The sequence below is a fragment of the Clytia hemisphaerica genome, unplaced genomic scaffold (assembly GCF_902728285.1).
Source record: "Clytia hemisphaerica strain Z4C2 unplaced genomic scaffold, Clytia hemisphaerica genome assembly, whole genome shotgun sequence".
Lineage (NCBI taxonomy): Eukaryota > Metazoa > Cnidaria > Hydrozoa > Leptothecata > Clytiidae > Clytia > Clytia hemisphaerica.
The window spans coordinates 158,780-184,105 of NW_027104240.1; the positions used below are offsets into that span (position 1 = coordinate 158,780).

Consider the following 25,326-nt stretch of genomic DNA (forward strand, 5'->3'; position numbering starts at 1 on the left):
TACAAAATCACTCTTACTCCGAAATATGCAAGACGGTATACCACAGGATAACTTCCAGGTTTCAATCATTGCGGTAATGTAAAAGGTAAACAATAGCGGTCCCAAAATATCACCTTGTTTCACACCGACGATGCTGTTAATGGTACGGACTACATCGCCTATAACGAATTTCACAGTGAAGTCAGCGTGTAAAACTATTAAGAGAAATTACGACAAAGTCCAAAAAATATCATTTTTAGTTATAACACTGTGAAAATTTCTTTGTTTTAGTATCCTTTACTGAATTCTCATAGTGATATGTTTGTAAAAAATCTGTGTCGGGTTTGAAAAATCAAAAGGAACGGTCGCCAGCCGCGACGAAATTACGACAAAGTCCAAAAACGATCATTTTCAGCCATAATACTGTGAAAATTTCTCCAATCTTGTTCAAACTTACACAGGAATTGTGTTTTAGTATCCTTTACTGAATTCTCATAGTGATATGTTTGTAAAAAATCTGTGTCGGGTTTGAAAAATGAAAAGGAATGGTCGCCAGCCGCGACGAAATTACGACAAAGTCCAAAACGATCATTTTCAGCCATAATACTGTGAAAATTTCTCCGATCTTGTTCAAATTTACACAGGAATTGTGTTTTAGTATCCTTTACTGAATTCTCATAGTGATATGTTAGTAAAAAATCTGTGTCGGGTTTGAAAAATCAAAAGGAACGGTCGCCAGCCGATGATGAATACGACAATAACAAAGTCCAAAACAGGATCATTTTCAGCCATACATAACACCACAAAAAATACTGTGTATCAATGGCTGTGTGTTTGAAAGTTTCATTGTCAAGTTTGAAAATCCAAAAGGGACAACCACCAATTATATCATCATGAAAAATGACCAAAAGTCCAAAATAGATCATTTTTACAGCATAAAATCATGAGAAACACACGTATTTGAATTCAGTATACAGTCAGACAGTACAACGTACAACGCACCATCAAACTTCTCATAAATCATGTCCAAAACATCATGAATAAGGATGAAAACACTGCAAAAAATCATTTCTTAAAGAAAGTCACACATCTTATAGCAAGAAAGTTAAACTCCTAATAAGGAATTAAGTCTTAATACAAGAAAACGCCATTTCAATGTTTTTCATTTTCTTAGAATTTTCAAAAGTCGAAATACTGAATTCTTCGCTCAAGAAAAATAATCTTACTGTAAAGATTTTGTCAATATTTTTCTTATGTTAAGAAAATTACAATATTAATTTTCTTAAATTTTCTTAAAAAGGGCGAAAATCAATAGCAAGCGTATTTTTTAACAATAGGCTTTTACTCCCATTAACATATTTCTTTTATCTTTCGAATAAACATTTGAAAAAATGTTTCTCTGGAAATTGACGAAAAGATAGTACCAAAATGCTATGAGAAGATATAGATTTGTTGAGTGTAAAATTTTAATTTTCAAAAAAGCACGCGGTGCGAGAAGACGTGTCTTCAAAAACTTAAAAGATAAGTATTTTTCTTTCATTGTTACTTTATCGTTTATTTATTGCTTTTTTGCCTGTAAAGCTATAACATACCACAGTTATAAACTGATACATGTAAAGCAAATCTTTAAGCAAATTTTATTGAAGGAAATGGAAAGGAATAAGTAAGACAGCGTATTCAGGAAAATTCATGGATGTGGTCTACTCTCAAGTACTTTAACCAGTGCTGTTTGTAGTACCAGCCATAACGATTTTCGCTTAGCTGTATGAAGGTAAAAATGGGAAAGAATGAGTCAGCGTATTCAGGAAAATTCATGGATGTGGTCTACTCTCAAGTACTTTAACCAGTGCTGTTTGTAGTACCAGCCATAACGATTTTCGCTTAGCTGTATGAAGGTAAAAATGGGAAAGAATGAGACAGCGTATCCAGGAAAATTCATGGATGTGGTCTACTCTCAAGTACTTTAACCAGTGCTGTTTGTAGTACCAGCCATAACGATTTTCGCTTAGCTGTATGAAGGTAAAAATGGGAAAGAATGAGTCAGCGTATTCAGGAAAATTCATGGATTGATGTGGTCTACTCTCAAGTACTTTAAAACGGTGCTGTTTGTAGTACCAGCCATAACGATTTTCGCTTAGCTGTATGAAGGTAAAAATGGGAAAGAATGAGACAGCGTATCCAGGAAAATTCATGGATGTGGTCTACTCTCAAGTACTTTAAACGGTGCTGTTTGTAGTACCAGCCATAACGATTTTCGCTTAGCTGTATGAAGGTAAAAATGGGAAAGAATGAGTCAGCGTATTCAGGAAAATTCATGGATGTGGTCTACTCTCAAGTACTTTAACCAGTGCTGTTTGTAGTACCAGCCATAACGATTTTCGCTTAGCTGTATGAAGGTAAAAATGGGAAAGAATGAGTCAGCGTATTCAGGAAAATTCATGGATGTGGTCTACTCTCAAGTACTTTAACCAGTGCTGTTTGTAGTACCAGCCATAACGATTTTCGCTTAGCTGTATGAAGGTAAAAATGGGAAAGAATGAGACAGCGTATTCAGGAAAATTCATGGATGTGGTCTACTCTCAAGGACTTTAAACGGTGCTGTTTGTAGTACCAGCCATAACGATTTTCGCTTAGCTGTATGAAGGTAAAAATGGGAAAGAATGAGACAGCGTATCCAGGAAAATTCATGGATGTGGTCTACTCTCAAGTACTTTAACCAGTGCTGTTTGTAGTACCAGCCATAACGATTTTCGCTTAGCTGTATGAAGGTAAAAATGGGAAAGAATGAGACAGCGTATTCAGGAAAATTCATGGATGTGGTCTACTCTCAAGTACTTTAAACGGTGCTGTTTTTAGTACCAGCCATAACGATTTTCGCTTAGCTGTATGAAGGTAAAAATGGGAAAGAACGAGTCAGTGGTATTTAGTAAAATTCATGGATGTGGTCTACTCTCAAGTACTTTAAACGGTGCTGTTTTTAGTACCAGCCATAATGATTTTCGCTTAGCTGTATGAAGGTAAAAATGGGAAAGAACGAGTCAGCGTATTCAGGAAAATTCATGGATGTGGTCTACTCTCAAGTACTTTAAACGGTGCTGTTTTTAGTACCAGCCATAACGATTTTCGCTTAGCTGTATGAAGGTAAAAATGGGAAAGAACGAGTCAGTGGTATTTAGTAAAATTCATGGATGTGGTCTACTTTCAAGTGCTTTAACCAGTGCTGTTTTTAGTACCAGCCATAAATATTTTATAAGCTCAGCTGTATGATAGAGTGAAAAGTGAGTGACTATCCATGAAAATCTATTTATGTTGTGTATAAAATTCCAGGTCTTCCAGCTACTTTATCTGGTGCTCTAACAATTTATAAAAATATTTCTTATAGTAATATTTCCTTTTTCTTATAAATAGTAGCGTATTCTATTACCGATAATTTATGTGAACTTTTTCTTGATTTAAGAAAATTAAAGAAGATATTTTCTCATCACAAGAAAATATTTATTTATAAAGTTAAGTAAAAAATACTTGACATAAGAAAAATTTTCTTAATGGTATAAGAAAAATTATCTTTAAAAGAATTTTAAGAAAATTTTTCTTACCTATCGGAATAGAAAATATTTCTCATCTTAAGTAAGTTTTTACTTAACTCGTTATTTTTTTTCTTCTAACAAGAAATGATTTTTTGCAGTGAATGATCAATTTTTCACTGAGATTTGCCAGTATTTGCTACACAGTCAGCTAGTCCACTTGAATCTTACTCACGGCAGACCTCCTCATATCCCCCTTCTGTTTTTCCTATTCCTATCTCTCTATCTCCTTTTCTATTTTCTGACCTTCTAAGACTTGTTTTCTGATTTCTACTAACTTTTCTATGAATTTGATACTTCTTCAAACTTTCTCCAAACATCGGCCCGACCGGGATTCGAACCTACCAAATGAAAGAATCTTTGATCAGAAACCCAGCGCGCTTCCCGTTGAGCCACACTCGCACAGCAGAATTCAGAATTTGTAAATACTTATGGAATGACAAAAAAACGGGGGTAATGTTATCATAATATGGGTAAAAGTACCCCTTTTTTAACCTGACTGGAATTTGAGCCGTTACTAGCAGCCCTGCGGGGCCCAAGGCGCCGAGTATGCACCCGGCACAGTGACAAGCCGTTACTAGCAACCCTGACCCTACCTAACTGATAATAACAGAACCCCCGTCTAATCGGATTTTGAAAATGCGGGTCAAAAAGTACGATGAGGATGTCTGCCGTGAGTAAAATTCAGTCCACTTTCGATAGCCATCTTTTTCTAAATACTTTTCGGCCAATCAAATCACAGTATTATTTTTTTTTTTCGTAGTAGTATTTGCATTGATAAAGAGATATAAAAATTGTACACGGTAATGTTGCTAAAAATAGAAATAAGGGAAAAAAATTCCTAAACTAAAAACATTCGCAGGAGTTAGAAGAAGACATTACTGCCTTTTCACCTATCCCCACTCTCTTCCGACAACGACGGTCAAGACATTTTTTGTCTGTTTATCTAATCCGATGATCTATTCCGATTTAACAAAAACGGATCACTGATTCCGATATCAAACAATATATCATGAACCTTGACATTGAAAGATATTTTTAATTCTTTTACTATAACGTCTGATCTATTACATATATCTCTATTTTTATTTTTTTTTCTCATTCTCATATATACATATATACTCTTTAATATCTCTCAATTTTCTCGCTTTATTTAGACTGTAAATAAATAAACTTCGCTTCATTATTTTTTAATTACATCCCCATAGGTGGTTTTAGACCATGTCGAAGTTATTAGAGAAAGAGGCTGAAGCAGAACAGAACCATCGATTTTGTATATTCTAAGAAAAATATTTTTATTGTCCTTCTTGGAGAAGTTTATTCGATTTGTTTCCTTCCTTGGTAAAGGTAGATTCAATTCAACTTTTTTTAACAGTATGAATACAGTATGTATGCATGATAATTTCAAAACCTTAGCTTCACTTTAAGAACATTTCGAAAATCACGATTCTTCCAGGCGTAAATGAAAACGTTAATAGTGTTGTTGCAATAAATGTACTTTTCAAAAACCATTATGAAAACCACAAGAGCTAGATCGTACTCGGTAAGATTCTTCAATATGACCGATCGAACAACGTGGACGATTCTACCCGGAAGCATAGTGGCTAGAAACAAACAATACAGCCATTTGATAGTCTGCACTGCTTTGATTCGACGTTTCCGCGTTTCTTCATTTAAAGGGTCTGGTGTATTTGGATCATTTTCTTGTCCCATAAGATGGTCTTTAGTTTTTTTGTACAAGAAGCCAATAGCCAATGACGGGAAAATGCATTCAACGCATAAACTTTGAACACATGAATGATAGAATTCTGCAAAAAAATCTTCTCTATTATTCTCACAAGTTTGAGTATCTTCATCATACTTAAATCGCAACGAAAGCGGCAACATTGCACAATAAGCAGTGCACCAGACTAGCGCCGCAATAACAGCCGCCACTTTTTTATTCATTTGTCTTTTAAACGGGTTAACAATTTTCCAATAGCGTTCAAAAGACAAAGCTACTAACATCCATGCTGAAACAGCAGGTGAGATATGATACGGTGTATCAACAAAATGCTCGCATATGAACTTGCCGAAAAAATAATATTTACCATTACTGCCAGGGGAAATTGTTTCAGCAAACGAATCATTCACTTCAACCACAGGAAGTCCAATACAAATGATGAAGTCTGATAAAGCTAATTGCAGAATGAAGAAATGATACGTGCTCATTTTGGATAACGAACTTCTTGTCAAATAGAAACAAAAGATCAAGCAATTACCAGGAACACCGATAATGAAAATCAAAATACATAAGGACACGTCCAAAATATTCTTTAAATCCATCTTACATTATATTGTATTCCCTCTCTCAAGTGCTTTATGTTTATCTATGAAAATGACTAGCTCCGACTAAATCACTCATGAGGAATCTCTTATCCTTAATATCACGGATTTGCTTGATAAAACTTTTTGAGGTAAATATTAAGAATGCTTTTCTTTTTATATACCCAATGACAATACGAGAAGCTAATATTCAACAATAACTGTATAATTTTTTCTTCAAATATAATTTCCCTATATCACCCTCTTTAAATAACTTACCCGATTGTGAATATTACTCCATATATATTTTTTGGGTCAAGCTGGAGTTTTTACAAGTTCTTGGATGACTCTGTTGGTCGTTAAATGTTGAGACAAACGATTTTATTACTTTTTCTAAAGAACGCTTCATCCCTATTGTTTAAAAATAACAAATCAGTTAAGCATCTTGTAAAAACTCCAAGGAATCCCATTTTTTTATCGATAAAGCTCCCCTGTAATTTGTTCTATTTCTCATTCCTAATTGAAACAACAAATTAATTTAAGATAGCACTTCGTCTTAGGAATCTTGCGGAAACTTTATTGTAAATTCGGAAAAAATGAAAGAATGAACTGCGTCTCTAAAATTTTGATTGCATTTTTAAGTTTTTAAAGTGTCTTTTTTATTCGGGATAATAATTTAATGTAGTTTTCCAATGGGGATGATGGCATTCGGGATTCGGGAAAATCTATCCGATGAAATAATTTCACGAGAACGAAACTAAAAATTCAAATGAAACTTTCAAAAGCTTTGTTATTAACAATATTTTGGTCGAAAGCGAAATTAAAAATAAAACACACCGTTCGAAAGTGTCCCAGATTCAAATAAATGGTCCAGGTTTTGCCCGAGGTTTTGTCACAAAAGTCATGTTTTAAAATTAGATAATCTTTTAAAAAAAACATTTCAAGAACAAAGTCCACATGTTTTTCGACAATACTCGTTGACTTTTCCTTTGAATCCAACCAAATCAAAATGGCAGACATGTTCCGCTTTTCGGCGCTCGATGGCTTTGCACTCTTCTGGGTAGTCGTCCTTGCATTCCTCTGGAAGATGAAAAACAAATTTTTCGAAAAGAATAGTAAAAATTATTTTTGCCATCAATTAATATAATTCACAATCATACAATAACTATCATTTGATTTTGAGAATCGAAAATTCAGCCCCGGCGGAAGCGGGGAGACTGGGGAGAATTTAGCCTCTCCAACTTTGACCAAATGAGATTTTTTTCTCAAATTCCTAGAAAACTTGATCTCATTTTGAGCCTTCAGCCTCCCCACTTTTAAGGTTATTCCACCGGGCCTGAAATTTGTTCCTTGATGCGACAGTTGAATAGCCGAAAATCACCGATGGAAGCTCGCGAGAAAAGAATGATTTTTGTTTTCTAGAAGAACTGGGAGGAAGTCTTTTTTCCTTAGAATCAAGTTAATTTGCTTTGAGTATGCACACGAAGGGGCCCCCACTAATTCATATTTTGCTTTTTAATTTCCCAATCAACGCTTCAATTCCAATAAAACCTTGATGATGAAAAATATTTCAGAGCACTATAATATAAAAAACGAAATAAAAATAATATAAAAAAGTCGCCATATTGGAATTTTTTCACTTTCGTTTTAAAAAATTAAATGAAAACAGCAAAAGAATAAAATTACTCTAAAACCCAATCAAAGTTTATGAAACTATAATAAAAACATTAAAATACGTCGAAAATTTGAAAGAAATTGGTCTATTGGACATGGTTTTCTGTTTGTTTTTCTCCAAAAAGGGTCTGGATTATAGTGGCATTTATTTGCTACCACCTCAAGTAAAGCCAAAATATGAAGCCTGCCAAATTACGCCGGACCACTTAACAGAAATTCTATTGTTCTAAGCTCGAAAAATCCATTGGGGACGGTTTTGGAGTGCAATTGTTTAAATTGAAATTTCAAATGGGGTTGAAATGAAAGTTAATTTCCCAATGAGGCTAAAATTGTAGGGTATTTTTTCCACCGGCGACCAAATTTCGACCAAATTTTCCAGTGGTTGGCGGCCCAACCGTGTCTTTGACGCAGGGAATATTTGCTACTTATAGAAAGATGGCGGTTAGGCTATGATTTTTTTCCTTCTTCGAAATATTCCTCCAAAGTTGTCTTGACCTGAAAATATTTCGAGAAACTAAATTTCGTGACAAGAGTTGCGGGGAAAAATATCTCTTATCAAAATCCATTGGTTTTGTCAATGTGTATTATCATACGACTTCCGATTTTGTCACCATCTTTTTTTTTCTTCCCTATCTGTAGAAAAGATTAATTTCCCTTTACTTACCTTCTGTTTCTTACCTTCGGTTAAGAAAATCTTCAATTTTATGAACAATAAATCAAGCCTTTTGAAAATGGCTCAGGAGTAACTTTACAAAGTCGTTCTATTAAGGCTCACTATCCATCCAACAAAAAGAATATTTTACGCACGCCCTAATTGATGTTGGGGCCGCAACGGACCAAAGTTCGGCTTTAAATGAGACGGTTTAAAGGACCTTGTTTTGAAGCATATGTAAGAATTTCTATAATACAATATCTTTGTTTCAAACTTGGAGTTTCATGGTGCTCAGGCACCAATCTTCAGTGAAATGAGATAACGTTAGAAAATAAAATACAATATGTTTTTGACGTCAAATTTGAACGTCATCAGGTGGTTCAAAGAATTTTTATAGGTTTCGGCGTAAATTACGGCCCTATTGTCTTACTACGGCCCCATTTCTTCCCAGTGTAGAATTCAATGTCCAAGATATCGAGCCGATGGGGATTATACAAGATTGTGAAAGTAGCGTTAAATAAATCCTGGAAAGATCACCTTACTAATATCGAGCTTTATCGTAAGATATCTCGCGTTACATCAGCGATTCGAGAACAGCGTCTACGTTTTGCTGGCCACTGTTGGTTTAGCAAAAACGTGCAATCCTCGGAGGTAATACTTTGCGAGCCCCTTTATGGAAAAATACCGCAGGGCAGACCAAACGAAACCTACATCGACCAACTGAGAGATGATGCAAGCTGCTTAAAGAAAGACCTTCCAAATGCTATGGGACATCAGCAACAGTGGAGAGAACGTGTCATCGCAAGCCGAGCAAGCTCGACCTGGTAAGGTAAGTTAGTGTAATCTCAAGGCTGGATCAGCGTTTTCTTTGGGACCCCCGGGTTAAAGAGACCAATAAGATGAAGGTGCTACTTTTGGGAATACGCCAAAAATACTTTCTTTGTTTTTGGGTAGGTTTAGTCTCTCTTTAGTCTCTCTTTAAAAGTGCATAAAAGAGCACAAGCTCCTAGCACTTTCCAATCAGGAATGATCTTGATTCCGATTTAGAGGGATCCAACCCGGGATGAGGAAGGGGTAGAAGTGCCCTGGAACTTATGACCTGTTAGATGTATTAAAAAACTCTTCTTCTTCTCTTTTACTTTTGACTTGTTATGAGGCGATTTTATGTGCGAAATTTCGTTTCCATATGGACACTAATCTTATAGATACAAACGAAACTAGCCGTAATAATCTCTAGAAAATTCAAATGTTGTCTTACCGAATTTAGTTTTGGCTTCAATGGGTGTGATTCTCGGTTTGAGGTTGAGTATGATATCAGTCGGTTTATCAAAATAATTGCCACGTGGTGAATAAAAACAAACATAAACTGATGATTGATGACGCCCTGGGTGTGTCACGCCCGAGCACCCAACCTTTTGGGTGGATCGCCAAATAATCTAAGAAACAAAATTAAAAAAAATCATAGAATTGTTAAATCATGAGTGCGTAATAGGGTAAAACAGCGAGAAAAAGCCATTAAAAACTAATAGGTAATGCTAGGGTAGCCCCGCATTAGCGCAAGTATTACGATAACGTTCTATAGTGAAGTTAAGTAAAACGGTAAAATCACGACGACTAACGAAATTTTAACAGGTTAGTGAGTTTCAACCAATCAAATTTCATATTTTCACTAGCCTATTACATTTTTCTTCCGTCGTGATTATCCTGGTATGCTTAACCTCATTTTGCGGTGGAAATTAAGTCGTGGGCGTTTAATTCTGGCGTAACTTAAGCATTACTTTGTAAGAATCAAATCGAAAATTCTGTGATATACCTTTCGGTGATTATTTCTTACAAAGTAAACGTGAGGTTTATAATATCAGCATGGCAAAGCTTCCAAATCCAATGCGGGCCTAAATTATTGAGTTTTTAATACTTAAAATAGATATAATCACAAACACTGAAAAACTGTTAAATTCACACAGAAATTTCTTACAAAATTCAAAGATTTCATAAAAAAATTCATCCACCATGATATTTTTAAATTGTAAATTCAGATTTTCTGAAGTGTTTATTAGGAAGCCTGTAGCGATTCGCATTATACAAATTTGCACTCATTCAGTCAGTGGGTGGATAATAAAAAGGTTTGGAACTGAGTGTTGAGAGAGTTCGTTTTTATACGAACAGTATGGTAAACACGGTTTTTTATAAGAAAACAAGGCTTAAATCTGGCCAAAACGTAAGAGCAAATGAAGAACAACTTGAGCCTCAGATTTCAGAAATCACAAAGAGAAATGCTGATTAAAAGCCCCTTTTAAGACAATCACACTCTCAAACCAAGTCCCTTAGTTTACTAAGTTTTCTTATATCTTTCAACTCCAAGTAGTTTTAGTGTTATTTGGATTTTTAACATTTTTTTCTCGAAATGGCTACCTTGCCAAACGCTCCTGGTCTACTTCACTGGACTGAGCGTCATAAAAAATTATCAAAAAGCAAAGCAAAGTTCAGCCATAAGTAGACTCTACACGTTCATCAAATCAATAAAATCAAAAAGTGGTGCAAGTGACTCTGGGCACGAGGTTGGCAAATAGTGTGAAAAGATTATCAAGAACATTTTAAAAACATTAAAACCTTAACATCACGAAAAGATTAGAATAGGCGAGTCTCACCCAAAATGCACCTGTTCTTATAAAAGGTCTCAAACAGGGCCGGCGAATCAATTTTGAAAGTGGAGGGGCCAAATAGTAAGTGTCTAAGGAGGCGCCACCATGGTTGGCGCCGACCATTGAGTTTCAAGCCCGAAGGGCTAGAGGTCAATCTCTAACCTTTCTCAGGCAAGAAAAATTGAAGCCTTAAAATATGCGCCGTATTTTTGATGACGGATTGAATCTAGCAATTCCTTTGTTTTCGACTGATATATTTCTCAAAATTAAGCGGTAAATTTTAGTTTCAATCTGTCATTTGTGTAAAAACCAGGCGGGTCGCTCAAGGCCGCTCAACTTTGGTAGGATTTGTTGGCTTCAAATCCTACCAAGGAGATTGACCTCTAGCCTTCGGCTTGAAACTCAATGGCGCCGACGGGCCTTTCTTAGCAAAAAAGTGTGGGGGCCATGGCCCCCCCGGCCCCCCTAGTTTCGCCGGCCCTGTCAAAGGAATATCTCCTTCCTAATAACAGGGAGGAACTCGTTATATTAAAAGTGGGGAGTTAATAATTTAGAAGAGTTAAATACGCCGAGGGGGTAATTTACTAACACGCGAGAAACAATTTTAATAAATATGATAATTCTTTATGATTAATTATTTTAAATTTTATGAAATTTGATAAACATAGAAAAATATTTTTTCTCAAGAAAGGCGCGGCAAAGTTTACTAAGTAAAAGAAGATATCGATTCGCCAAGAGTCTTCCGAGACAAACATTTGAGTTTTATTATTGAAAGGAGGAAGGAAAAAGTTTTATATAGAAAATGAAATTCTGATCTAAACTAAAGGAGTAAATTTTCATCCGAAATAGTCATCATTTTATTTAAAGAGCGTATCTAATAGTAGAACGTCGTTTTATGAGAGTTACTTGTTGACGATGACTTTCAATATTGTCGAATAATGGAGCGTATTGGAATAGTAGGACGTCGAATAAGAGAGCGCCAACTTCATCCCTCTAACAAGTCTGTGACCAGACATGATGAAAAGTTTAAGCTTCTTAAGTTACTTCACTTTATATGCTTGCTTGATATACTTGATTAGGGAATAGAGAAGTCTGTCGCTGGTCACTTTTATGGCTAAGTCAAATATTTGGAATGAAGAAACTTAAACATAATTTTTATTTAAACTAAAACCCAGAAAACCAAGAAACGGGATACAAAAAGGAACAGATTGTAAACGCGGTTAGAACTCCCCCTTTTTGCCCCAAGTTTCATATCTATGTTTTTTGCAAACGCAAGAAAACAAGGTTTGTGAGAGTTTCGAATAATGACGCTTTTTCTAGCTTTTCTAATAAAGAGTAGACTTTGAATGGAAGATTCTTTTTATTTTCTACTGACTTTTTTATTGCAAAGTACGCTGAAACCACAAATGTATAAAGCCCGAAGAGCTAGATGAAAAGTGCAAAGTCGTAGGTAGGAAATCCTATCTAGGTCACATGACATTACAATAGAATTTCAGCGCCACCAATCAGAAGCTTCGCGGGCTTTCGAAAACAATAGCAAGAATATTTTTTTATTTTTTGCTTGGAAGAGATTAAAGCATGACATTTAGCCCCTCGGGCTTTATAAATCTGTGGCTGAAACTGGATAAAAGGTCGGTTTAGCGATAACGTGAAACACAGAAAAGGTTTCGTAGTACGGGGAGGGGTATGGTCTTTTTCTAGAATGGTAGACCATGCTAAAGTTTAAGACAGTGTCATTATTTAACCGAAAAAAAAAATCAAACATGGGCTTCCCTTCCGCAGCGATAGAATTGACGGCTATTCTTCGAAACTCTATCGCGGCAATTTTCTCTAACTACTATCTTGCTGTTTGTTAAATCTGCACATCTTTAATTTTCCCCGTTTACTACCTCTGCGGATGACAATATCATCTATTATTTAGAAGGGGGCAAAAGTTTATTTCGATATCAAGAAGCACTATACACCTGTTCAACCGTAGCCACCAATTGCTGCGCGGGCATCTTTCTGTCCGTTTTACCACCCTAAAACCGTCCCAGCCTTTTTTTCGCACATAAAGACAATAGAAAAAAATGTAAAAAAAGGATTGGATCGAGTTTAGGGTGGTAAATTAAATAATAAAGTGGCACGCGCCCTACTGCGCGACTACGGTCGAAAAGGTGTATTACTGTTAAATTATGCGGGGCAGTAATTTTTTGAATTTTAGCAAGAGCTAAAACTTGACTTACCCTGGCAAAATTCGTCAATTTCGCCTTTAATTATTTCCGCCTTTTAAAACGAAGATTCTTACCTGAGTAGCGTTTGCAATGGTAGAAGCGTTGTAATGTAAATTTTCGTAACCTTTACTGTTAAATTTGATTGAATCCAATTCGGAATACCTAAAAAAGAAAGCCCGAATACTTGAAGTCCTTGTTATCAACATGATGAGAAATGAAAAGAAATGAAAAGATCTGGCACAGCAGCCGCACTGGAACGGTATCACGCGGAAAAAGTGAGCGTGAAATTTTGTCGGCGGATGGCTGAAAGCTGTTAACCAGCAGCCTCTCACCAACTTTTGCTTGTTCCTACGCAGCTCTTATTCTAGCAATCGCCCACCGCCTTTATGTTCCCGCCCTCTGACATAAGTAATTAACAGACTAGTTTGCTAGTCCACAAATAAAGTCACTTATTTCCCATTCAGAACACGTGACCCGTGTGTTTTTCAAACAAGAATTCTAAATACGGGGCAAACTTCACTTTTTCTTGCTTGAGAAGGGTTGAAGATTCCTCTCTAGCCCCTGGGGCTTCAAACTCAGTGGTTACCAGTACCCCGTGTATTTAATCATGTGCAGTATTCGCTATAAGTTTCCCGTGATGGCAAATATTTCATGATTCTAAAAAATTTACCATGCTGCCATAAGTTCTTCTAAGTGTGAAGTCCGAGAAACAGAGGGAAGTATTGCAATATTGATTCCATAAGAATCCTCATGGTCACACGTGCTTTTTCCAGTTTGAATAATTTGACTTGCACATTGTTGAGAGAGTTTGACCAACTCGTTGCTTCCATCAACGTCCGGCGTTGATTTGTGAAAACGTCTATATTTGTTATGTAGCTCAGCCGAACCGCATGCTGTGACTGAAAAGAAAATATATGTAGTTTTCAGATAGCGGTGGGGGAAATTATCACCTGTCACCTTACATTTCCACAAAAAAAGATTTCAAATTAGTCAGTTCTCATTGAAGTCCCTCTTGAAGGTATTCTACCCAAAAGGGAACTTCTATTTTTTATGAGTTTGAGTGTGAAATTTCCATTAAAAAGTCTTATAGGGCGAGTAATGGAAAGTTCTGTCAAAAGATTTTGATCACTTCCCATCAACTCTGTTTTTCCGATAAGGTATACATTTTTCAATTAGAGAATGTTATCAAAATTTAAAGTACAGTTTTTGAAAGTCACTAAAACATTTCATAAAGCAAACACCTAGAATTGCCTAATTATTGATACTCCTTTGTACGTGTTTTTTACACTTTCCGAAAAGGGTATTTCGGCTATAAAAGCTGATTGTTATAAAACTATCAAATTTAAAGAAGCATTACCTCAAGTTTTAAACTAGAGGATATCTTTTTTTTAAATATCAAAGTACTTTAAATACATTTATTCAGCCTAGCGAGACGTTTTATACATACATAGAATGTAGACAGTCATTTTTATTGGCAACAACATTTACAATAAATTCGTTTTTAAGTCACTTACTACCAGGTATTACTATGCCTTTCTTTAACGACAGCGAAACTAAAAATACAAATAAAAACACGGGTTTCATTATACTGTGAGGGGGTATCAGAAGCAAACTTCCGTTTATTTTCATTGCTGCCTTAAGCTTTAGTCATCATATGGTAGAGAACTATTTCGAAATTGTGTGCTCAAGTTTATTACAATGTACCATATTTTCGACCACTTATATGTAAGGCGATTTTAGACCATGTCGAGCTTAAAGGATTTGATTTTAAATAAGAGTGATATCGTTTGCCTACTCATCTATTTTAATTCACAAGCTTTTTCGCATTGGATTGACACAGATGTGGAAAGGAAAGACATTTCTTTTGGTTAATTCAGTGTAATAACAATAGGCAGACACTGTCCCGATATAAAACATATGTGTGATATGAAATATGTGTCTGATATGAAACGGGAACACTATAAAATAAACCTATAAAAAAGAGAGGAACTGTAGGACAACTTATTATTCTCAAAAATCTTGGCGATACAGGACCAACGACATCAAAAGTGGCATGTGTTTTGAATTTTGAAAATGCTAAAGTCTACTCCTTGGAAGGTGGATAATTATTATTTTATTTTAAAGGTTTTATTTTTACATAAGTGTTCCCGTTTCATATCAGACACATATTTCATATAAGGAAAGTGTCTGCCTCCCGTATATTATGCTGATATAAGCGAAAAAATGTTTTTTTACTCTTTCTGACCAATCTTGCTCCACATACGTGCGTGAAAAAGCTTGTAAATTAAAATTGATGGGTAAGCAAACGATATCACTCTTATTTAAAAACAAAACCTTTAATTATTTGTTAGTTAGGAAATAGGATGTTAGTAATCGTTACAAGAAAACATTTAAGGCCTGAAGGCCTAGAATGACGATTCTCAAGGTCACAGCAGGGGTGTTAGACAACCTCAACAGTTCTAGATAAGGACGCTGTCTCGAATAGTTTAGACGCGAAGAGAGAATAAGAATAATCTTGTAAAAACGGGTACAGCCCAGGCGTAAGAGAGTCTTAACGGGCAAGAGTCTTCCGTCTAAAGGAACTTTTGAGCCAGTCGATGATAAAAGGCCAGATTTCACAAAATCTTTGGCTAAAGACCCCCTCCCCCCGGCCTTTAATACTTTTAGGAAAAAGTATAAATTTCAGCAATGTATTTCTGACATACTTACACCCCCTTTTCACAGATCCACTGGAACCCCTTCCCACTGGAAAAATTGGCCAAAATATTGAAATCCCCAGCCATGAAAAACATGGGAATATGAATCCCAATCGAGTTTTAGTCCGTCATTTTTATCCCCATTGACTGAAAAAATCCTACCGGGTCTGTGACTGTGAGAAGGGGGTGCATACTTCGAATAATGTTCTTGCTTACCCGTTTCAAATGCAAGTAAGACGATGGTCAACTTCAAAAGTAATCGAGTCATTTCAATAAACAAGATTTAAGAATTTATTGAATTTGCATCATCGTAGCTACTCAATCAATATCTATACAAAGTAAGTACTCAAGATTCATTCCAAAACATGAAAAAAAACATTTTAGGCAAGGAAACCATGATTCAAAACTAACATCTATTTGTTTTGAAAACGGGGTTTCAAGTTATTGCTAATAGAGGTGTTAGTTTCATAAACACATGACAAGTAATCTCGATAAATTTTCTTCTTCACTTCCCTATGGTAACAAGTTCACCAAGAAAAATGACGTCATTTTTACAATTTTCTTTCAGTATACACCTTTTCGACCGCAGTCGCGCGGGCATTTTTTTGTCCGCTTTATCCCACTAAAACCGTCCCAATTCTTTTTTGACGCATTTTTCTATTGTCTATTGTTGGATGTTTTTGCGTTCAACCAATGGGAAGCCATCATTTGGGCGCGGTACCCATGATTCATTTTGACCGTGAAAGACACGTTTTTTCATTCTTTTCTTTTCCAAATTCGATATTTAGGGACCAAATATACTTCGATAAAAGAAGTACAAAGCAATCTGAGAGAGTACTTTCTTTTTCCCATTCGCTAAGGTATGCTTGCATAAACATTAATTTTAAAATTTTAGGCCCTTTTTGTTAAAACTGAGAGAAATTAAAAAGTTTTGTGAAAGTTTAAAGGGATTTAGTCACTCCTTGAAAAAAATATCTAAAAACTGGTAACACAGTTTTTTATAAGAATTCTTTTTTCAGGCTTAAAGGCTCGAATTACAAAATTTTATTTGCGATTCATACGGAGCCTCAAAAATTTGATTCAATTGTTCTGTTCAGTTTTAAGAATTTTACAATTTTAGTATTCTTTCCTTCCACTTTTTCGGGTTTTTTAGAATTTTGAAGGGAAAATATATCCAAGCCATCCATCAAAAGAATTTCCTTGCTCTTCTTTAAAATTACTAAGAATATTTTTAAGGTTTGAAATTGAAAGATTTTTAAGAGCCATATAGCTCGTCTCCATTTTGAACAGCTCCTTCGAGAGGCATTGGCCATTGTATTTCTTTGATTTGAAAAATATTTGAGTATTTTATAAGACCTAAGGGAGCTACAGTACACGTCTTTTTATAAGAATAAACTATATAAGAGCATAAGGCTTCGATGGCCAGAACAAGTTAGGAACATTTTAAGGCTTCGTGGACTCTAAAACACACAATTTCTTAGGGAAAAAGGACAAAAATACTCAAAAAATGGTGAAAATAAGAACATGTTAAAACATTTTTAGGCTTAAAACTCAAAAAGTTAAAAACATCCAAAGGCTAGTATTTCTTTGATTTGAAAAATATTGGAGTATTTTGTAAGACCTAAGGGGAGCTGCAGTATGTTTAGTAGTTCCAATAGCAGAGTTTCGAGAGTTAAGTGTAACTGAAGGTTTAAGCTTTGAAGTATTCGAATTATAGGGGCATAGTCTGTGTAACATGTAAATACAGTGGAGTGAGCTCTTCCAGAAAATTTTTGTACAGGGGGTGGAGGATATATTGGATATTTTGTCCGGGAGGTAGCGAAAATCAGCAAAATTTGCCTTATTTTAGAGGCAAAATTGCTCTGATTTAGGGGTGATTTTTAATGTCCGGGGGTCAACTGATGCTTATCCGGGGGGTAGAATCCGTTGTCCGGGGGGTCAAAATTCATAATGTCCGGGAAGGGGGTAAATTTCCAAAAAATGTCATATCCTCCACCCCCCCCCCAAATTCAATTTTTTTTCTGGAAGAGCCAATTTACATAGCTCGATTGTCGCCTTAACTCAGACGAGTTTTCTTAGGGAGTGGTCATAAAGTATCTACTAGAGCGGGATGGAGGATTTCAGGGGAGGGTGCAAAAAATCTTTCCTAACCTAGGGGGGGGGGAGGGGGTTTGAAATTTTTTGCCATCCTTAGGGGGGATGCGAAATTCTTTTGACATCCCATCATATTGATTCACAAATGAAGTCTTATTTAACCATTTATCAGAGCCTTTTGTAAAGTTCAGGAATCGATGTTTGAAATCCAATTTCACATTTCAGCAACTTTCATCCAACTTATGAACAAAGCAAGGATTGCACGAGGAGGAGGGGGGGATTTAAGATTTTTTCTAGGGGGGAGGGTGCAAAGGTTTTTCGGCTTGTTTGGGGGTTCGAGACATTTTTAGACTAGGGGGGGATGCGAAAATCTTTTCCGAGTTTTGGAAAAAATCCTCCACCCCCTTTAGTAGATACTTTGTGACCACTCCCTTATCCCTTCGGTTTAACAATGCCTTATAAACTCTATAACTCGAGATTGTCTAGACTTGAAGAAATATGGATTTTCCCGTGAGTGATCGAGTTATAGAGACTCGACTGTACAATGAAAGTCATAATATTTGTGAAATCTTATAACCACAAACGATTTGGAAGCGCTCTAAATTTGGTTGGAAGGGTAGAGTTTTAACTCTGAGTTTTAACACTAGACTTAATCCGATAGGGCTCAGAATATAGCCTGAAAGTTTTTAAACCCCTCCCGAATTGAAATACTCGAATAAATATATCAATTGGCCCAATAGCGACTTTCTCACCCGAACTTTAAATTGCTAAAAACGAGGAATTAACCAAAATTCTCAATATATTTTGACCGAGATTGTAGTATTAATCACTAATAATCTATTTAGCAGAGTAGCATGATAAATTTGTTGGTATTTTCATCTCTTTTTCTCTCATCAAATGATAATTTATAGACAGACATGACGTATAAAAAGGACAGGCCAATTAGCAATAAACTTCGACATGCTGTTTTGCTTCTAAGTTTATCATATCAACACACTATACATATTCTTTCTATTTCGAAAGGGTTTTGATTTTGTTTGATAAATGTTTTCAGTGGGATGTATATATACAAGTGTTCCAAACATCTTTGGATAATGGAAACTATTAATCCTTGATGGTGGAAGTTTGTGTTTGGTGTTCGAGAACTGGAACCCAACTTGGACTTATTTCTTGTGGATATCGTTTTAGATATGATACCTATCGGAAGAATTTAACACGTCTTTCTGTTTTATCTTGGAGTGCGTAGCGTTGAGTAATTAGAATCTGCTTGGAGATTAGGTTGTGACAGACCCAGTAGGATTTTTTCAGCCAGTGGGGGTAAAAATAATGGACTGCAACTCGATGGTATTAATATTCCCATATTCTTTATGGCTGGGGATTTAAATACTTTTGTTTTAAAGTCAGAAAATTCAATGGGGATGGGAAAAATATCATAACATCATGCAGGGAAGATTGGTTTATTTGATTATTTTCAGCGGGGACAACAATTAGAGTATAATTTTCCACTAGAGACGATATTTTGGCCAATTTTTCCAGTGGGAAGGGTTCCTAGTGGGTCTGTGAGAAGGAGGTGTGTCGCGAATGGAGCGGAGCCCAAACTTAACAGAAACCCAGAGAAAGACCTTTTTAGGAAAGCTGGCAATGTGTAGTTTTAAATACACGTCAGATCTGAATCCATTGTTTTATATCAACAAACACGTACTTATGCGTAATTCCCACTCCACTATACAAATATACCCCTTTCTCATAGACCCGTTGGGATTTTATCAGCCGTGGGGTTAAAAATAACTGACCAAAACTTATTTGGGATTGATATTGTCATGTTTTTCACGGATGGGGATTTGCATTCCATTGTTTTTTTATCCAAAAAATTCAGTATTTTGCAGTGGGATTTGCTTATCTGATTATTTTCAACGGGGATAAAAATTAGAGTATAATTTTCCAGCGGGGACAATATTTTGGACAATTTTTCCAGTGGGAATGGTTCCCAGTGGGTCTGTGAGAAGGGTTGCAGTCTTAAAGTATTGATATTTATATTATACTTAATAGTCAGTCAGGAAGAAAAGACACTTTTATATAAGTCAGAAATCGAAGGGCATTAGAAATCCTTTAGAAAGGCAAACGAAGTTGCTTGGTCAAGTACATTGCAAGCTTGACCTTTTTTTTGTCTAGCATACGGGGGATACTTAGGCAAAAATGGGTGCTGGGTATGTGCAGAAAGTAAGGGTCGGGTTTTTCACCTTTCAAAGTCTCTCCAAGGATCGCAAAAATCAGAAAAATTAAAATCAGTCTCTCTAAGGGTCGGAACATTCACGATTTTTAGGAAATTTTTTTTATTTAGAGTGAAAAAATTGTAGTAGGAAATTTTTCAAAAATCGAAGAAAACCTTTCAAAAAAGTCTCTCTAAGAGTCGGATTTTGGAGGTGCCGTCCGCACATACCCCTCATCCCCCTCCCGGACATACATATCTTCTAAGAAGAAAATGGGTATTAGCTATGCTAATGGGTTGCACATAGCATATGCGACTCTTTAAAAAAATTTTGTTTTGAAAAAATTGTCAGAGAAACTTCACATTAAGCTACAGATCTATAATAAGATGAAAGGCTAAACTTGGAATATTTTTGAATAGATTCCCTAGGGATAAGCGATTGAATTAATTAATGTATTTAAAAAGGGAGCACTGTGCATAACCTGGATTAAGATATACCAATAATAGATGTTCATATCAATAATTTATGGGGTTGATAATATGTGTCTGTTTTGGAGATTGAAATCTCTTAGTTGGTAAGAAAATAATGTTGAGGGTTTTCTCTATCAAAATGTTACACATATCGCTTAGGATCAGACAGTTTACTGTATCAAAATATAAACTAGACAGGCGCTTTTTAATCTTAAAGGAGTAGAGATTATGCAGCTAGATGTACAACTTTTCGACCGTCACCGCCAATGGCCGTGCGGGCATTTTTTGTCCGTTTTATCACCCTAAAACCGTCCCAGTCTTTTTTTTTGCGCCTGAAGACAAAAGAAAAAAGTGCAAAAAAGGATTGGATCGAATCTAGGGAGGTGAATTAAATAATAAAGTGGCACGCGCCTGACCGCACGACTACGATCGAAAAGGTGTATTACATAACTTTCATAACTATAAATTGTTGGATTATTTTTTTTAACACTTAGAATTTACAAAAAGATTCATTGTGGTACCTTCGTTATTTTACAAAAAAAAAAAACAATATGTGGAAACTTTCTTTACTTTTTGATTTTACTGGTGGATGTATGATACAAACTTCCGTGACCGCTATATCAGAATTACCGTCGTTTTTTATAAGTTTTCCATTTCCGCACTAAGATTCTTGTCACTTTTCCGAAACCTTTCCGCTGTTCTTCCTGGGATAACCGGCATTAGATTGGAAAGGGTTTAGTTCTAATGGTACGGAAAATCTTGTGTTTACTAACGAAACTGTTTAACTTTCCGAAGCTCATTTTTCAACTACCTAGTTTTTTCCGCTAGTAAAGAGGCAAAGGAATCTTAGTGCGGAAATGGAAAACTTATAAAAAACGACGGTAATTCTGATATAGCGACGGTGTCAAAAGTGAACTAAGGGACTGAGTTCGAGTTTGTTTTCCAACGAATTATTGAAATATCGTAGCTTTTCATTTTACTTTTACTTTTACTTTTACTTTTACATGTAAGGTGAGACCAATTTGATTACCTTATCGGCCCTTTTTATGCCGGTCCTAATTTAACACCGGCCCCTTTAACGCCGACCCTTATTACGCCACAGCCAAATTTAGGGCTTACGCCATTTAGGGCAGTTAATAATGCCAAAATTTGTAAAAATGGTTACTTATGCTTCAAAGTTAGTAAATAACGACTAAAATTTACATTAAATTAAAATGTCATTTTTCAGTAGAAAACTGTTGAAAATTTCATCGAAAATCACTGATTTTTAAATATATCAAATATTTCACTGAAGTTTTAAATATTGAACAAAACAATGGATAATTTTCGTCTTCGAACCATACCTAAAATCCTTTAAATTGGGAAATAATGATAAAAAATTAACGCCGCTTTTAGGTTAAAATTGTAAAATCTTGGCCCCTTTTACGCCGGCCCTTATAGCGCCGGCCCTTATTACGCCACAAGCCCAAAAATAACACCGATAAGGGCCGTTGTAAAAAGGGCCGATAAGGTAGTTGTCTTACGGGCCTGACCGACCCTGATATTCCGAAAATCGAAATAATAATAAAATTGATTTTGGTAGTACATTTTCATTTTCATTGCCTTACAAATTGCCAAATTTTCAAAATTTTGGTAGTTTTTCCAATGTTTTGAGAATTTTGTGCTCAATTTTTTATTTCATCCACGAATTCGAATTTTTGTGCTTTTTTACGTTCTATTTTTGCATTTTTTCCAAGAGAAAGTAGTTTTTGCTGCCTTTTTAGCAGATTTTATTTCGTCGACCTACCGACCCTCTTTTTTAGATAGCTTGGCCCGTAAAGCAACAAATTAAATTGGACTCGCCAAATACATGAAAATTATCAATCATTACTTCAATCTTTATTTTACAGATCCAAGAAGCACAAAAAATACAAAAAAAACGAAAAAAAGCTACAACCTCCTAACATCGTTATCAAGATCTTCAAATGCTTAACCATTGGACACCAAAATGACAAATACTACTATACAGGGTGCCATTATGATCAATACAACATTGTCACCGAATAATAATGTTCAAGACGGTCCTGGAGGCTTCCCAAAAGTGGAACTAATGACTTCAAATATGATTCTAATTTTCTCTTTATTGAATATCGGGATCTTCATCATTGGTCTTATCGGGAACATCCTAACAATCCTGGTTATCGTAAGTCGTAAAGCTATGCGACGTTCGATTCATTATTACACCTTTAATTTATGCATCTGTGACCTCACGATCCTGTTATTTTTCGTCCCGACACAAATCACGACAATTAACGACGATTTACGATGGACCAATGGGATTAATCTATGTCGCGTATCGTATGGGGTGATTCCGACAGGACTTGTAACAACAATAGCGACTCTTCTTTGTATCTCGATCGACAGAGCTTACGGTCTTTTAAAGCCATTCAAATGGAGATCCAGTTCCCGAAAATCAGCTAAGATCTTAATCACAGGGACGTGGACGTTATCTATTATCTTAAACTTACCGTTATTTTTCGTCATACGTTTATTACCGTTCGGCGATGGAACATTCTTCTGTGGCGAACAATGGAACCCACACTACTGGCATTTTTATTATTGGCTGGCATCTTTCGTATTAACTTTTGCTATCCCGCTGGTCTGTATTTTTATCCTTCAATTAGTCCTTGTTTACACTATCAAATTTAAAGTAAAAAATCGAACGTTTAAAAAACAGAACCAACGTATGGCGAACATGACGGTAGCGATCGTGTTAGTATTTACTTTTTGTTCGGGTATGCAACATATTATGTTTTTCTTAAGTCATTTCAAAGTTGAAATGGATAAGGACACGTACCTAATCGTCCACTGCACCGGCAATCTATTAGTAGTCTTACAAGCTGGAATTAACCCATTCATTTATGGTAAATTTCGTGGTGATTTCAGCCGTGGTTATAAGAACATGTTTAAGAACGTGAAGCCAATATGTAAACGCTTATTCGTAGCGGAACACAAAAGCGGCTTAATCAACGTTGTCATAACGCCGCCGTCAAGCGAATCGCTACACGTCTCACCGGATTCCGAAATCGGATCCTCAATGCTTCAAATCCCGATACATAGAAACTACAAATACATGATAAATGGGAAAACAATTTATCCGAAGAAAAAAGGACTCAGAGAATTCCGACCAAAAACACAACGAATAATCAACAGGAACCAAGAAAACAAGAATCAAAGACATAGTGTAAACAAGGCTTTAGTGGAAAATAAGATGTTACCAGGCAACGTGAAACTGTTCGACGATATGAAATTGTTTTTGGATGTCTCCAATAAGTCTAGATGCTCGTTTACACGAGAACTTTTGAATGATACTCGAGAGACTGATATACTATGCTAGGAAATACAATGTAAGATATTCATAAAAGCTTTTTTTCTATAGTGTATCTTTTCTTTTTTACATTTGATTTTTTATTGTGAAAAAGCTATTATGTCTCTGATGAGAAGAGAAGTCAACCCTCCGAATCATCCGGAATGGGCTCTATCCCTGGATGGATACCTACCACAGATCTGTAAAGCCCGAAGGGCTAGATTTGCGGCCTCTATCGAAAAGTGAAGCCTTTGGAAGGATTTCCTACCAAAGTCACGTGACTAAAATATGCAATTTCACCGGTTTGAGAGGTGTGAAATAGCGTTTGCCGCCTACTTTTTTTATCTCGCGCTCTGAAAACAATTAAAATGCTAGATCCTATCCATCGGCACGAAATTTAAAAAGTCAAATTTTTACCTCGCTTTTTTTTGCTGGAGAAAGATTAAAGTTGCCTATCTAGCCCTTCGGGCTTTACAGATATCTGTGATACCTACCCTATAATAGGGAAATTACCACGCTTAAGACACTACTAACCCTGCGCTCGCGACACGACAGAGTTATTGGTGTATAGATGACGATACTCGAACTACACGGGAGGACATACATCTTCGCAGGTGTTGAACCTATGAGTATCGTCACAATACCACATGCAATGCCTAGCGCACTCCCCATACTCTTTTATCAGAGTGATGGTACCCATTTCCCATCGCAAGGCATGGGTCGACCCGGGCGAAGGTACATTCACATGCCAAGTGAATCATAGCACCGAGTGAGAATCGAACCCTGACCTCCCAGACGGGAATCAAGGACTACGCCTATATGTCTCTGATACTTTTTACAAATAGGTGTGGCCTAAGGGGCTAATACAATTGATAGCCCTGTCTCAGTGGAAAGGGTGCAGACTCACCAGCCAATGAAAATCAATAAATAACAATCTTGTGGAAAAACATAATGAGGCTGCATTCGAGATCGTGGCCTAAACTGTCAAGCACTTTTTAAGCAGATTCAATAGGCCGCAACGTATTACATCTTACACTGATAACAAGCTATAAGAATAAAGATAATTCAAAACTTAGGGGAAGTCTCAAATTTTGACTAATAAAATGTTTCTGTAGGTTTCTTGGTTAACTTGACCTTCCCAGCTGGCACACAACGTTGTTTCAAAGTTCATCTAACGTTATATGGATGTTGTGAATGTTAAATAAACGTCGAAACAACGCTGTGTGCCAGCTGGGTTTGCTTTCTCTGAAATGTAACCTTGTAAGGACGGATTGTAGGAATCTGACCAAAATCACATTACTTTTCAAAGAAATGAAGAGATGAAGATCAGATAGGATTCTCCGGGTTTTGGCAAAATTTCAAGAGGCTCATCCTCCGATAAATATAAACAAAACTTACCTTCAACCAAGTTATAATCAGGTTGGCATTGCATCCCTGCACGGCTAGGGCTATCTGCAACCGG

At 36.0% G+C, this 25,326-nt stretch overlaps 3 protein-coding genes across 4 annotated transcripts; 1 reads left to right on the forward strand and 2 right to left on the reverse strand.

Annotated features, from left to right (window-relative positions):
• Positions 1-4,967: 4,967 nt before the first annotated feature.
• On the reverse strand, positions 4,968-5,888 carry LOC136816293 (neuropeptide FF receptor 2-like). Its single transcript, XM_067072621.1, has one exon. It carries the CDS (start codon positions 5,886-5,888, stop codon positions 4,968-4,970), a length of 921 nt encoding a protein of 306 aa, XP_066928722.1.
• A 743-nt stretch (positions 5,889-6,631) lies between these two features.
• Positions 6,632-25,326, reverse strand: LOC136816238 (uncharacterized). Of its 2 annotated transcripts, none has more exons than XM_067072573.1 (6): positions 25,263-25,326; positions 14,563-14,601; positions 13,719-13,947; positions 13,123-13,210; positions 9,452-9,629; positions 6,632-6,947 (listed from the first exon to the last, which is right to left on the reverse strand). In XM_067072573.1, exons 1-6 carry the CDS (start codon positions 25,294-25,296, stop codon positions 6,808-6,810), a joined length of 708 nt encoding a protein of 235 aa, XP_066928674.1. In that variant the 5' UTR covers positions 25,297-25,326; the 3' UTR covers positions 6,632-6,807. The 2 variants fall into 2 exon arrangements, with proteins under 2 accessions (XP_066928674.1, XP_066928673.1); XM_067072572.1 differs by lacking the exon at positions 25,263-25,326 and adding an exon at positions 15,961-16,113.
• Positions 22,412-23,911, forward strand: LOC136816249 (galanin receptor type 1-like). The gene has a single exon (XM_067072579.1). It carries the CDS (start codon positions 22,506-22,508, stop codon positions 23,892-23,894), a length of 1,389 nt encoding a protein of 462 aa, XP_066928680.1. The 5' UTR covers positions 22,412-22,505; the 3' UTR covers positions 23,895-23,911.

Coding starts and splice junctions, on each gene's coding strand:
- LOC136816238 (XM_067072572.1), bottom strand. CDS start 16,012: ATGACTCGATTACTTTTGAAGTTGACCATCGTCTTACTTGCATTTGAA. Junction 14,602..15,960: donor CTTACTTGCATTTGAAACGG/GTAAGCAAGAAC, acceptor TTGTATTTTTAG/TTTCGCTGTCGTTAAAGAAA. Junction 9,630..13,122: donor CCATTGCAAACGCTACTCAG/GTAAGAATCTTC, acceptor TTTGTTTCTTAG/ATTATTTGGCGATCCACCCA.
- LOC136816249 (XM_067072579.1), top strand. CDS start 22,506: ATGACAAATACTACTATACAGGGTGCCATTATGATCAATACAACATTG.
- LOC136816293 (XM_067072621.1), bottom strand. CDS start 5,888: ATGGATTTAAAGAATATTTTGGACGTGTCCTTATGTATTTTGATTTTC.